Below are 14168 nucleotides of genomic sequence, written 5' to 3'. Positions count from 1 at the left end.
ACCCAATAGGGCTGTTCTGCCCCCAATAAGGGGTAATTATATCTTAGTTGGGATCAAGTACAGGTACTGTTTTATTATTACAGAGAAAAGGGAATCATTTAACCATTAAATAAACCCAATAGGGCTGTTCTGCCCCCAATAAGGGGTAATTATATCTTAGTTGGGATCAAGTACAGGTACTGTTTTATTATTACAGAGAACCCAATAGGGCTGTTCTGCCCCCAATAAGGGTAATTATATCTTAGTTAGGATCAAGTACAGGTACTGTTTTATTATTACAGAGAAAAGGGAATCATTTAACCATGAAATAAACCCAATAGGGCTGTTCTGCCCCAATAAGGGGTAATTATATCTTAGTTGGGATCACGTACAAGGTACTGTTTTATTATTACAGAAAAAAAAGGAAATAATTTATAAAAATGTAAATTATATGATTAAAATGGAGTCTATGGGAGATGGCCTTTCCGTAATTTGGAACTTTCTGGATAATGGGTTTCCGGATAAAGTGTCCGCTACCTGTACCAGTGGGTCCGGGGCAAAGATCACATTAAAAACCAACACAATAAAACTTCTATTAGCTCTAATAGACTAAACCACAGGGGAGGAGCAATATACTTACAGAGGCTACAAAGGACTACAGCAAAAATGGTACATTCCCCTTAGTCAGTAGCATAAGAGTAACTAAGTCAATCAATTTGGCCTGCCTGATCACTGGTAAGGGGCTACTATGGATAGAAAGACTTGGTGGAGAAGGAGCCTCATTGGCAATGAGGAAGTCTCATGGTGGGTGGCTTCATCGTCAAGATTTGTTTGATATGTAGTGGAAAAAATCTATTTTTATAGACACTGGAGCTGGGGGTAGGGGAGGTACAGGAGGGCTGAAGCAGGCGATGTTACCAATAGCAACCAATCAGCAATTAGATTTGAACAGTCACTTACAAGTTAGCAAACAAACGCAAAGATTGGTTGCTATGGGCAACATCATTGGGGATGTTTGTCTCCAAATAAATACAACCCAGGAATTAGTAGAAATGGATGCCTAGTCTTGCACAGCTTTGTTGCCAATAGCAAAATATTTTTATGGAGTGCAGAGAAAAGCCTCATTATGGTAGAGCTTGAAAGTAAAAACGCAAATACTGCGTAACATTAGAGATAGATAGTATAGATATAAATACATGACATGCTGTGTATCCTACTTTAGAAGAACAGCAGAAGGGCTTCAGGTATATCTGTTTAATGCAATTTTCACACACACACACCAGATGGGTCAGGGGCCTTCTTTTCCCTAATTATTGGTCTTGTTTGAGACTAGATAAGCCCTTTGTTGCAGAAACAACAGATTCCCTTATTTCTATAAAACAGTTCTCATTGGAACCATTGTTCTTAGTGCCAGGCTAAAAGGGAAGGGTGCCCTAAGGCAAACCTTTGTTCGAATCTGCCCCAACCCCTACTTATACCCAACAATAACATTTCCACCCACTTACAAACAAACAAACCCCACTGCCACCTGCCTGCTTATGGACATGTCAGAAGGGTTGGGACTAGGGGTAGGCAGACAAAAGCAGCATAGACAAGTGCATTTTATGCCTACCCATAGTTCTGGTGCTGATATTAGTCCTATTAAACCATAGAGCAATGATGGTGTGAGCTGCCAGACTCACTGCCATATCTACACTGGAGTTTGGGTTGGACAGTCACATCTCCATTAATAGTGTATTTCAGAGCCTTCCAGTTAATGACATTCCCAAGTCTATCCTTATTACCTAGCAGAACCTGCCATATGGTCTCAGGAGGCAAAACCTCATTCCACACATAAACATCACTTATTTCCCCTTGAAAGGAAACTTCAGGATCCCACTCCATAGTATTATATCCATAATATCTCCGCATCTGACCCAGGGAAATACCATCCTGAAGATCAATAGAAAAGCCTTTATTTACTACTTTTCGAATGGAGGCTTTTCCATTAACCCAAAGCTGTAGAACCCCAGTGTCAGAGGCCCAGGTCACACACCTGTGTATCCAGTCTGTGTTTGCATTAATGTAATCTCTGGCGTTGTTTATATAGACATAGGAAGGAAAATGTGTTAAGGAATTAGCTGGCTCTTGGGCGATAACAAACATGTTACGGATCCGTGACTTCGGGATGCCCACGTTAAGAAGGGCATATCTGTTGCCGTCTGTGTAGCTCCTCAAGCAAATGGTGAGTTTGTGTAACGGCCCAGTCACCATTGGTTTCAGAACCACATAATCATAGATGGATCTTTTGGGGAAGAGGAAGACCTTACTATCCATGTCTAGAGAAGGGGAGAGAAGCATTTTTTGGGGAAAAAACAAGAGAATACAATTATAAATCTTACAGCCAAAAGGAAGAAAAACAACTAAGAAAAATGAAACTAAAAATTACTTTTAAAGGGAAAGTTAATGTTAAGATGAACCTTTAGTAGTGTTTATTTGTCTTCCTATCATTTAAGGATAAGCATCGCTTTAGTAGTAGTGGTGACCATACCATTCACCCTCCATCAAATGAGCTGTACATACCTAGCTGGTTTTTATTAGTAGAAGCAACTGGGGATTAGGGTGCAAATAGATGCAACGTTGCTGGCCATGTGCTAGGGGCCTTATTGTCTCATCCTTGGCTTTTCCATTATTTTTACCTAGTCATAATATCCCAAGCACCTACACTGACAAAAGGCCCAGTTAGATGTTTGCTTTCAAACACCAGGCCAATAAATGCTACCTGCTGATTGGCTACTGGGGGTTTCAAGACCTGGAGAAAAGTTTGCCCTCTTCCTCATTTACCTTCTGCCATGGAGCCAGCAAAGAGCAAAAGCCAAAGGACTCGCATCTCCATGTTCCTAAAAAAGAAAAGGTCTCACTTAAAGTGTGTAGGTACTTCCAACAACCAATGACAGAAGATGAAATCATTTTTTTTAGAAACACTGGTCAGTTTTGAGGGGAAATCCAAAATTTTAAAAAGTTGCCATTCCCAGTTTTCCAGCAATCACCGCAAGAAGGCCATTAAGCCTGCATGACTTGTGCTTCTATGTCCAGCCATAGGTCACTTCTAGTTTATTATCTGTAGGACAAAAGGAGTGATTTATGGAGACCCCTGTACCTGTCCCAAGTTAGATAAACCATTTTGTGAACTTAGGAAGGAGATTCTTGAACCTGTGGCCACTGTAATCCATGCTAAAGACACTTCTGTAGCCAGGCATATAGGAGACGTCCATAACGCTGATATGATTAGTATTAAGCTCTTTGGTACAGAGAAGGTTTCAGAAAAGAAAATCTAGAAAATAAACTATTAAAAAAGGAGTGTGGGTGCAGATACAGACTGTGAGCGAGGGCGCCATTGGGGTTCACCTTTACCTCTTTTCTTTAGCAACTTTTATTGGTTATATCTGTGGAAAGGCCAAGAATAGTGCTCAACAGCTGTGTAGCTTGTTTGCACCGGGCCTCCTGATTTTTATGCAGGGCGGCCCTGTGCGACCAAGTTACAGCCAGTCCCTCCTCCCCCACCTCCTGGCTCTCTTGCACCGAACCTTCCGGCTTGACCAGGGGACTAAGGTACAGCAGACCCTATGGCCTGGGCTTCCCTGCTGCAGGGTCTGCTGTATATATAGTTACTCCACCGGTGCTCAAAATGTTACTTCCTTACCCTTTAATATTTGTCCTCCATACATTTCAATAACACAAGTTCTGAAATATAGCTAGCCGATTGCTTTTTTATCAGCAGAATGGCCATACAAGGTTTTTATTGTGAATATTAATGACATGAAGTGATAATTCATGAGATTTTAAGAAAAGCTCTGGGAAGAGGTCACAATGTGTCGTCCTGCTGAAATAGTAGAACAGACATAAATAAAAAGGATAAAAGTTTTAATCTGAGTGCATCTTTCACATATCTGCAATCAAATACTATTGAGGGGCTTTTTGAGCCCTGATGCACATAATCACTTGTAATAACCAAGCGCCCGTATCTACATTCTCACTTAACAAGCCATGAATTCATTATTGAACGTCTTATCCTGCAGATAACTACAATAGTATTCTGGTACAATTAGTAGTTAATAGTATGTACCTATCCTAGAAACCTTCGTGCTCCTATTACATAAATATCCCCTTTCTTGTATAATCCAATATTATTTACACTAGCTCAAATAGTTTTTACTGGGTACTTTTTATTTCTAAATTACTTTTTATTTCTAAATTACACTGTTTACATAGCAAATAATTCACTCTGCCATTTAAAGTTTTATTCTTGAACCAACAAATGTATTTGTAGCTGTAATATTGGTGTGTAGGCGCCATCTCCATGCATTGTGCCTGAGTCTGAGCTTTCAGCCAGCGCTACACATTAGAACTGCTTTCAGCTAACCTATTGTTTCTCCTACTCCCATGTAACTGGAGGAGTCCCAAGCCGGACTTGGATTTCTTACTATTGAGTGCTATTCTGAAACCTACTGGGAGCTGCTATCTTGCTCCCTTCCCATTGTTCTGCTGATCGGCTGCTGGGGGGGGGGGGTATCACTCCAACTTGCAGCGCAGCAGTAAAGTGTCACTGAGTCTGAGCTTTCAGAAGGAGCCAGCGCTACACATTAGAACTGCTTTCAGCTAACCTATTGTTTCTCCTACTCCCTTGTAACTGGAGGAGTCCCAAGCCGGACTTGGATTACTTACTATTGAGTGCTATTCTGATACCTACTGGGAGATGCTATCTTGCTCCCTTCCCATTGTTCTGCTGATCGGCTGCTGGGAGGGGGGGATATCACTCCAACTTGCAGCGCAGCAGTAAAGTGTCACTGAGTCTGAGCTTTCAGAAGGAGCCAGCGCTACACATTAGAACTGCTTTCAGCTAACCTATTGTTTCTCCTACTCCCATGTAACTGGGGGAGTCCCAAGCCGGACTTGGATTTCTTACTATTGAGTGCTATTCTGATACCTACTGGGAGCTGCTATCTTGCTCCCTTCCCTTCGAATAAACTCGCATTTCGAATGCTCACATATTTATTAATAAGGAAAACTCGTTCAAGAAAAAAAACTTGAATATCTCGAATGTAAAATATGGCTTGACTTTGCCTAGGGCAACTCCAATGACTTCCACATAAACTCACAAACTTTTAGATCCTGACGTTTTACACTCGAGTTTTTGGGGTTTTTTTTGCACTTAATAAATAACACACATACCCGTTTTTCAACCATAAATTCAATTTTGAGTTTTTTAGCACAAAATATCTTAAATCGTAAAAATAAAAATCAAATTCGGACATTGCTAAATCACCCCCTAGATGTATATGCTGTCATTTCTTTCAGCCAAGCTTCCCTACTTTATACTGTATTACGCACTGATTTCAGGCACAGATTCTGGATAATGGGTTTCCGGATAAGGGATCCCATACCTGTATTTGCAAATAGCTCCGAAATCACTGTTGCGCTAAGAATTGAAAAAAAACTTGGCATTTATATTCTGATGGCGACATCCATTAATATGCCAAGTTTTTTTCAATTCTTAGCGCAACAGTGATTTAGGTGCTATTTGCAAATACAGGTATGGGATCCCTTATCCGGAAACCCATTATCCAGAATGCTCTGAATTACAGAAAGCCTGTCTCCCATAGACTCCATTTTAATCAATTTAAAACTGATTTCCTTTTTCTCTGTAATAATAAAACAGTACCTGTACTTGATCCCAACTAAGATATAATTACCCCTTATTGGGGGCAGAACAGCCCTATTGGGTTTATTTAATGGTTAAATGATTCCCTTTTCTCTGTAATAATAAAACACTACCTGTACTTGATCCCAACTAAGATATAATTACCCCTTATTGGGGGCAGAACAGCCCTATTGGGTTTATTTCATGGTTAAATGATTCCCTTTTCTCTGTAATAATAAAACAGTACCTGTACTTGATCCCAACTAAGATATAATTACCCCTTATTGGGGGCAGAACAGTCCTATTGGGTTTATTTAATGGTTAAATGATTCCCTTTTCTCTGTAATAATAAAACAGTACCTGTACTTGATCCCAACTAAGATATAATTACCCCTTATTGGGGGCAGAACAGTCCTATTGGGTTTATTTCATGGTTAAATGATTCCCTTTTCTCTGTAATAATAAAACAGTACCTGTACTTGATCCCAACTAAGATATAATTACCCCTTATTGGGGCAGAACAGCCCTATTGGGTTTAATTAATGGTTTATTGATTTTCTTAGTAGACTTAAGGTAGGAAGATCCAAATTATGGAAAGACCCCTTATCCGGAATACCCTTGGTCCCGAGCATTTTGGATAACGGGTCCTATACCTGTACTGGGAAAGCATAATCATTCATATCAACCACAATAATACAAAATAACTAAAAATATGCCTATAAACAGACTTCAGTGATGCCACTAGTTGCCCATGTCCCTTTCAAACTAGTGTATTTTAGTGCATTGTGTTTAGAACATAATAAACCTCCTACTTCAAAATCTGAGTATATGACCAGTCCACTTGAAATTCCATTATCTAAATCATATATTTCCCAGTACACACATGTGTATAAGTCGTATATACAGTAATGGAACTACTTGGTAACGTCTATCCTTATATTCTGCAAATAGATTTGCATTATTGCATGTATACTTGTGCAGTTAGTCTGTGCCCTTATTGCTTTTATATGGTCATTCATCTCTTATCTATTCAAATCATAAGCCCAACAAACAACAACGAAGGAGAAAATTCTCTTTACCTATTATATGCTGTATGATGAGCAGGGAAGGAATGGCTGCATCCTAGTTGGAATCCGGCTTACATTAATGCAGGCTTCTCCTTTTATGGTCTGGGATAACTACTTATGGGATGTATGGGATTTGTAGTCTGTATCCAGTGCCTATAATAGAGAATTAGTGACGGAGCAACCATGTCTCCCAGAAATCTTTAGTATTTGGTGGAGTAACACAAGACTACAATTTAAAAACAAGAAGTTGGACGTTACATTTTGAGCCAAATGCAACAAAACCTGCTCTATCTGAAAGCAGAGCAGAGAGTCTGTGAATTCTTGTGGATACCTGACGCAAATGTACACTTTGGGGCTGATTTACCAAAGCACAAATTCGAATCCCGAATGGCAAAAATTTGAATTGGAAATGAAAATTTAGCGACTATTTTTTCGGCGATGTCGCAACTTTTTCATATTTTTCACGACTTTTTCGTCGCGACTTTATCGTATTTTATGCAACTATTTCGTTGCCGTCGCAACTTTGTCGTATTGAACGAATGTAAACGCCGGAAAAACCTTTCTGACTTTGCATGATTTTGGAAGCCTCACAGAGGAATACATGGCACTCTGCAGCTCCCACCTGGCCCAAGGAAAGTCTCCCATAGGGCTCAATGGCACTCTGCAGCTCCAACCCGGCCCAAGGAAAGTCTCCCATAGGGCTCAATGGCACTCTGCAGCTCCAACCCGGCCCAAGGAAAGTCTCCCATAGGGCTCAATGGCACTCTGCAGCTCCAACCCGGCCCAAGGAAAGTCTCCCATAGGGCTCAATGGCACTCTGCAGCTCCAACCCGGCCCAAGGAAAGTCTCCCATAGGGCTCAATGGCACTCTGCAGCTCCAACCCGGCCCAAGGAAAGTCTCCCATAGGGCTCAATGACACTCTGCAGCTCCAACCCGGCCCAAGGAAAGTCTCCCATAGGGCTCAATGGCACTCTGCAGCTCCAACCTGGCCCAAGGAAAGTCTCCCATAGGGCTCAATGACACTCTGCAGCTCCAACCCGGCCCAAGGAAAGTCTCCCATAGGGCTCAATGGCACTCTGCAGCTCCAACCCGGCCCAAGGAAAGTCTCCCATAGGGCTCAATGGCACTCTGCAGCTCCAACCCTTCCCAAGGAAAGTCTCCCATAGGGCTCAATGGCACTCTGCAGCTCCAACCCGGCCCAAGGAAGGTCTCCCATAGGGCTCAATGGCACTCTGCAGCTCCAACCTGGCCCAAGGAAAGTCTCCCATAGGGCTCAATGGCACTCTGCAGCTCCAACCCGGCCCAAGGAAAGTCTCCCATAGGGCTCAATGGCACTCTGCAGCTCCAACCCGGCCCAAGGAAAGTCTCCCATAGGGCTTAATGGCACTCTGCAGCTCCAACCCGGCCCAAGGAAAGTCTCCCATAGGGCTCAATGGCACTCTGCAGCTCCAACCCGGCCCAAGGAAAGTCTCCCATAGGGCTCAATGGCACTCTGCAGCTCCAACCCGGCCCAAGGAAAGTCTCCCATAGGGCTCAATGGCACTCTGCAGCTCCAACCCGGCCCAAGGAAAGTCTCCCATAGGGCTCAATGGCACTCTGCAGCTCCAACCCGGCCCAAGGAAAGTCACGATACTGAAGCTTGAATGAATCCAAAACTTTCGCACTCGTCGCAACAATACGATTTTTTCGCGACGGCGACGGCGATCATTATGAAAAAAACGCATTCTGACACATTCAGACCGTTCGTGGATTAGTAAATGTGCCCCTTTGTATTACAGATGCAGCCAGCAAGTTTTCACTTTTACTCACCATGTCCAGACAGCATTTTTTGAGTGTTAAATCCTGCCTCTAGATGGGGCTAGAGTGCAAAGACTTGTCAGCAAAACACAATAGAAAACCCCATAGACCATGCACCACCTGGTGGCGAATTTTGGAATTTTCTTTTCCTGTGAGAATGTTGTACAATTAAAACAGATATACTGCCATTGCTCCTTATCCTTAACGCATTTCATGAGGTCCGCTACGTTTCTTCAGAAGGTATATGTTCATCCTCACTCTAACCTTAAAAAAAAACTAAATTTAATCCACAAATGGTGAACTTACTGCAGCAGCTTCTCCCGATTGGCTGAGCCTTGTAAACATTCTTTGCATGTTCAACTAGGACTGGAAGTCAGATGACTAACCACACCCCCATATGTAACTTAAGTGTGAGGACATATCAGGGATCCCCAACCAGTGGCTCGGGGCAACATGTTGCTTACCAACCCCTTGGGTGTTGCTCCCAGTGGCCTGAAAAATACACTGATGATTATTACACAATATTCCTTACCCTTTGTATATCAGATTGTGTTTATACACCCCAGAAGGAAAATCAAATGCGGTTTCAGTTTGCTAGGATCCTAACAGTGCGCAAAAATACCAGGGAAATAATTGTTGCCTCACGTGACAGCATTATGATGGGCATAGGAGAGAGAAAGCAAGGCAAGCACTAGTGATGAATGAATCTGTCCCATTTCGCTGAAAAATTGGCAAATCTTTGAAAAAATTTGCGAAAAGGCGACAAATCCAGGAAACAGCAAAAATGTTGCACGGCAAAGAAAATTCTTGTGCTGTGAATTTTCACGCGGCAAACTTTGTAGCCATTTTGCAAAATAATCCACCAATTTGCCACAAATCTATGCCTGGCGAGTTATTACACCCATTACCAGCGAGCACTCCTCTCAGAGAGCACATATTCCCTACAAGCCACTTTCTATTAGTGTAATGGTGATTATGCTGAGCCTTGTGTGTCAGATTTATATCTGTAGACTAACACTGTCATTTTATTTAATGTTTAAATGACTTTTTTAACTTAAAGATCCAAATTATGGAAATAAACCTTATCCGAATAACCCCAGATCCCAAGCATTCTGTATTAGGCTGATGGCAGACGTGGCGTAGGGCTGATATTTTCGCCAAGCGTTTTTCTGCTTGCCGAAAATATCAGCCCTACGCCACGTCTTCCATCAGCCTAACGGGTCCCACACCTGTACGGTGCCAATAGATTTCCTGTCTATATTCCCTGGAGTCATTCCTTGTAATTTCCCATAGCCCTTCTGATTTATAATCCCCTACCATTGGGGACATGGGATCTATTTAACAGGATAAATAACCCCTGCAGCCAAAATAGAGATCCATGGTGCCGCTAAAGTTCTATTTCTGTGGTCTTCTCTTCATTCCCTCTCCTATGCACCCTCCCTTCTCCAACCTGCTATCCTGGCACTATAGTATGCTGTAGCAACAAGATGGCAGCTGAAATTCCGAACATGACAGATGCAGACAAAAAGAAAAACAAAACGAATACAGAGATGACCAATTGCAACAGGTAATTAGAATACTGCTTTGGCTGATTACCATCATAACGACTTTAATGTACAACTGGTGCTTCTGTATCAGTAAAGGAACTGTCAGTGAGACATGTGGTTATTGTGCAATGTTGGTACAGGTATAGGACCCATTATTCAGAATGCTCGGGACCAAGGCTATTCTGGATAAGGGGTCTTTCCGTAATTTGGATCCCCATACCTTAAGTCTACTAAAAAATAAACAAAAAACCCATTAATTAAACTTAATAGCATGGTTTTGCATCCAAAAAGGATTAATTATATCTTTGTTGGATCAATTACAAGGTTCTGTTTTATTACTACAGAGAAAAAGCAAATCAGTCTATGGGAGATGAGCTTTCCGTGATTCGGAGCTTTCTTGATAACGGGTTTCTGGATAACGGATTCTATACCTGTATAATGTAATGGAACCCACAATATTCCAGTGTTTTACTCATGAGAAAGACACCAGCAGCTTGTGTGTAGCTAGGTAAATAAATCACTGCTCACTGCACTCATAGCTTTCATTTAATGCTGTTTATTGGTAAATGAGTATATTGGTACATTCCCTTAATATGGCCATATATCATGTCATTGTGCAGATACAATATAGTGTTACATGGTGCAAAGGATAATCATGGGATACACATTATAATAACAGGAGTAACATGTCCAAGCCAGTTTTATTTAATATATAAGCAGAAAAAATTGGCCCAATCTTATCTGATAGATAAACATAGGTAGGTATGCAGGTAGATAAACAGATGTCAAATGCCATTTACAGCTCTCTGCCAGACCAAAAGCTATGAAATAGGACATATGTTGGGAAGAATACATTTATTTGTAAGTGCTGGAAGAACAGATACAGACTTAAACTGTAGATTTTTACCTTTGGATTTTACTGGTCCTTGCAGAGAACAGATAAACATACAAAAGAGGATAGGATTATTGTATAATGGGGCAATTATTGCTGAAAATGCTGCCTATTGGTTTTTCAAATGATAATTATCTGGCCTCCTGGTGCATCCGAGGGTACAGACAAATTGCATAGGAATGAATGAGGGATTTCCTAGGGTTTGTCACCTGGTAACGAAACGCTGGGGGTGACAAAACACACTATTATTCCCCCAACATCAGCTTTGCCTGATTAGATGAGCCCTTTGTTCTAGAAACTATAGATTCCCATATTTCTAACAAAATAGTAGGTCCCCTTGAAGCAGTTGCTATTCTGCGATCCTGTTTTCTCAATCCCATTACTCCATAGAGCAATGACTGTGTGAGCTGCCAGACTCACTGCCATATCTACACTGGAGTTTGGGTTGGACAGTCACATCCCCATTAATAGTGTAGTTCAGAGACCTCCAGCTAATGACATTCCCATTGATATCCCTATTATTTAGCAGAACCTGCCATATGGTCTCAGGAGGCAAAACCTCATTCCACATATGGACATCCGTTATTTCCCCTTGAAAGAGAGAGGATGAATCCCATTCATATTGATTAGATACATAGTAATGGCTAATGTAATGCTTATTACCAGATCTTACCTGCATGTGACCCAGGGAAATACCATCCTGGAGATCAATAGAAAAGCCTTTCTGCAGTACTGCGCGAGGGGAGACTTTCCCATTAACCCAAAGCTGTAGAACCCCAGTGTTAGAGTCCCAGGTCACACACCTGTGTATCCAGCCCAGAACATCTGCCTTTTCAGGAATGGGTGATGCCATATTGTTTATATAGATATTGGAATAATGATATGGTGATGTTTGGGAATAACTAGATATGGATTGTAAAATAACAAACATATTGCGGATCCGGGACTCTAGTGTGCCCACAGTAAGAAGGGCATATCTTCCAACATCTGTGTAGCTCCTCAAACAAACGGTGAGATTGTGTAACTGCCCAGTCACCATTGGTTTCAGAACCACATAATCATCATTAGATCTTCTGGGGAAGAGGAAGACATTTCTATCCATGTCTAGAGATGAAAAGAGAAGGGTTTTGTGGGGGAAAAAACACAAAAATACAGTTAGAAACCTTACAACCAAATGGGAACAACCAACCGTGTTGCACTTACCCTTAACTTAAAACTCCAGTGAGCAAACAAGGAGCTTCTAAGCCCCATCTCATTACCTGACACCTGTAAGCAGCTCCTTGTTCTAAAGGCTGAATGGCAGCCTTCTAAAGAATCACTATTTGCAGAGAAGAAGGTAGTAAAACAGCCCATGTCCTTTGTATAATAAGCTACTCCTTATCCCAAAGTCTAGGAAAGGCTGCAGCCTATGGAGGGATGTTTTTTTTTTTTACTACAAAATAAATTATCTCCAATAAATCAATAACTCTGTTTACAGGGGAAAGGGAGGGGGGAATGCGGAGAAATCCATATCAATTTTCCACTGATGTTTTATCATAGCAAAAAAAAGGAAAATATGGATTACAGAATACGTTTTCCAGTCCCATTCCTTCCTCGACAAAAGGCTCATTGTGCCAGTGTACTGACCGTACATTCAATTATTCCCAACCCATTTACTGGCCATAAGACATGCTCTCTGATTGGTCGCTGGGGGCTTCTAGACATGGATACAATTGGCACTTTCCATTTGTGTTTATAGCTGGAAATATTTGCTGTTCTGTATTTACCTTCTTGTGCCATGGATCCGGCAAAGAGCAAAAGCCAAAGGACTCGCATCTCCATGTTCCTAAATGAGAGAAGGTTTCACTTAACGAGCCATAAAGTCATTATTTAATGTGATATCAATTAATATATTCATTAGCTACAATAGTTATGTACATATTATATTGCAGTCACCTGGGCCTGTGCTTCAGAGTAGCTGCTTCCAAATAACAGCATTTGGTATAATATTGATTCAAGCGCATACATTTTATATGTCAAGGTTTCAAATTCATCAACGTTCCTTTCCCAGACAACAATGTAAGAATCCCCAGTAGGAACATACCTGTAACTTGGCACCCCAGAAGTAGAGATGATCCCTTGAAATACTGATACAACTGCAAAAGACATTAAATATATATATATATATATATATGATTTGATAGCAATGATTAGATATTTTAATGTATAGACTAGGGGCATCCAACATTCAGGCCTCCATCTGTTATTAAAAAGCAACAGGACTCAGGGGAAGGATCATGAAACCTATAGACAAACTGTTATCCATATGTGCCATCAGGTTGTAATAAAGCTCTGCTTATGTCATACTGTAGGTCATGTGACTTGTTGCCACATCACACAGAGTTGTTTTTTATAAGGGGGAGGTTCCCCAACAGGGCATTCCTCTAGTTACAAGCATTAACCATATCTCAGGCACATCATGCTATATCAAATGCATCAGGGGGACATTTATTTATCCAAGATAAATGTGGGCAAATTTCTAAGGCTCATTCTCCATGGCTGTATTGCCTAGCTCATATTATCAAACTAATAGAACACAGGACCACACACTATATTCATGTATTTAAGGTTGCATTATAGTTCAGCTGCATACATAGCATGGTTAGTAGAGCTATTTTTTGTCCATTAGAAGTAGGTAGACTAAAGCATGCTAGGGGTTGTGCAACCATATGAGGGACAGGACTGTATCATGGACTTTCCAACCCAAATCCAAATCATCAGTCCAATAAGCAGACAGAAATGAACAGGAAAACTCTATTTACCTGGTATATTAGTGAGTATGGCTCCTGTATGGTGAGCAGGGAAGGAATGGCCGTCTCCTTGTTGGGATCCCAGAGTTCTGCTTACGGTAACACAGGCTCCTCCTTATATACTTTGTAGGAATTGTGGGATTTGAAGTCTGTATCCAACACTTGCAATAGAAAATTAGTAATGGAACAACTACATGTCCCAGAAATCTTTAGTTTTTGGGTGGAGCCAGCTTTAATGGTGCCATATGGCGCAACTCAGGAGTCAACTACAATGCTTTATAAAAGGAGGAGGTTGCAAAGTGTTGAGTCAGATGCACTGAAACCTGCTCCGTCTCTCAGCAGAGCAGCCGGATGGGGGCACAGGGATCTGCCAACTTCTTGTGGCCCGACAGAAATACACATTTTATATTATGTAA

General features: G+C 41.4%; 2 protein-coding genes across 4 annotated transcripts in view; both read right to left on the bottom strand.

Annotated features, from left to right (window-relative positions):
- Nucleotides 1-1051: 1051 nt before the first annotated feature.
- Nucleotides 1052-2295, bottom strand: LOC108644479 (C-reactive protein). Its single transcript, XM_031891201.1, has one exon. The coding sequence runs from the start codon at nucleotides 2293-2295 to the stop codon at nucleotides 1621-1623; it is 675 nt and encodes a 224-aa protein (XP_031747061.1). The 3' UTR covers nucleotides 1052-1620.
- An 8312-nt stretch (nucleotides 2296-10607) lies between these two features.
- Nucleotides 10608-14168, bottom strand: part of MGC108147 (protein) — a 60550-nt gene continuing 56989 nt past the window's right edge. The window contains 4 exon segments of one of the 3 annotated variants that reach the window (NM_001015873.2): nucleotides 10612-12067; nucleotides 12730-12788; nucleotides 13047-13098; nucleotides 13765-13810. In NM_001015873.2, coding sequence (NP_001015873.2) covers nucleotides 11343-12067; nucleotides 12730-12784 — 780 coding nt within the window. In that variant the 5' untranslated portion in view covers nucleotides 12785-12788; nucleotides 13047-13098; nucleotides 13765-13810 and the 3' untranslated portion in view covers nucleotides 10612-11342. 3 annotated transcript variants of the gene reach the window in all.

This window comes from Xenopus tropicalis, chromosome 8 (genome assembly GCF_000004195.4).
Source record: "Xenopus tropicalis strain Nigerian chromosome 8, UCB_Xtro_10.0, whole genome shotgun sequence".
Classification (NCBI taxonomy): domain Eukaryota; kingdom Metazoa; phylum Chordata; class Amphibia; order Anura; family Pipidae; genus Xenopus; species Xenopus tropicalis.
This window is presented reverse-complemented; position numbering and strand designations above follow the sequence as displayed.

Excerpts from the sequence above, each read along its gene's own strand:
- LOC108644479 (XM_031891201.1), bottom strand. The coding sequence starts at position 2,295 with ATGGATAGTAAGGTCTTCCTCTTCCCCAAAAGATCCATCTATGATTAT.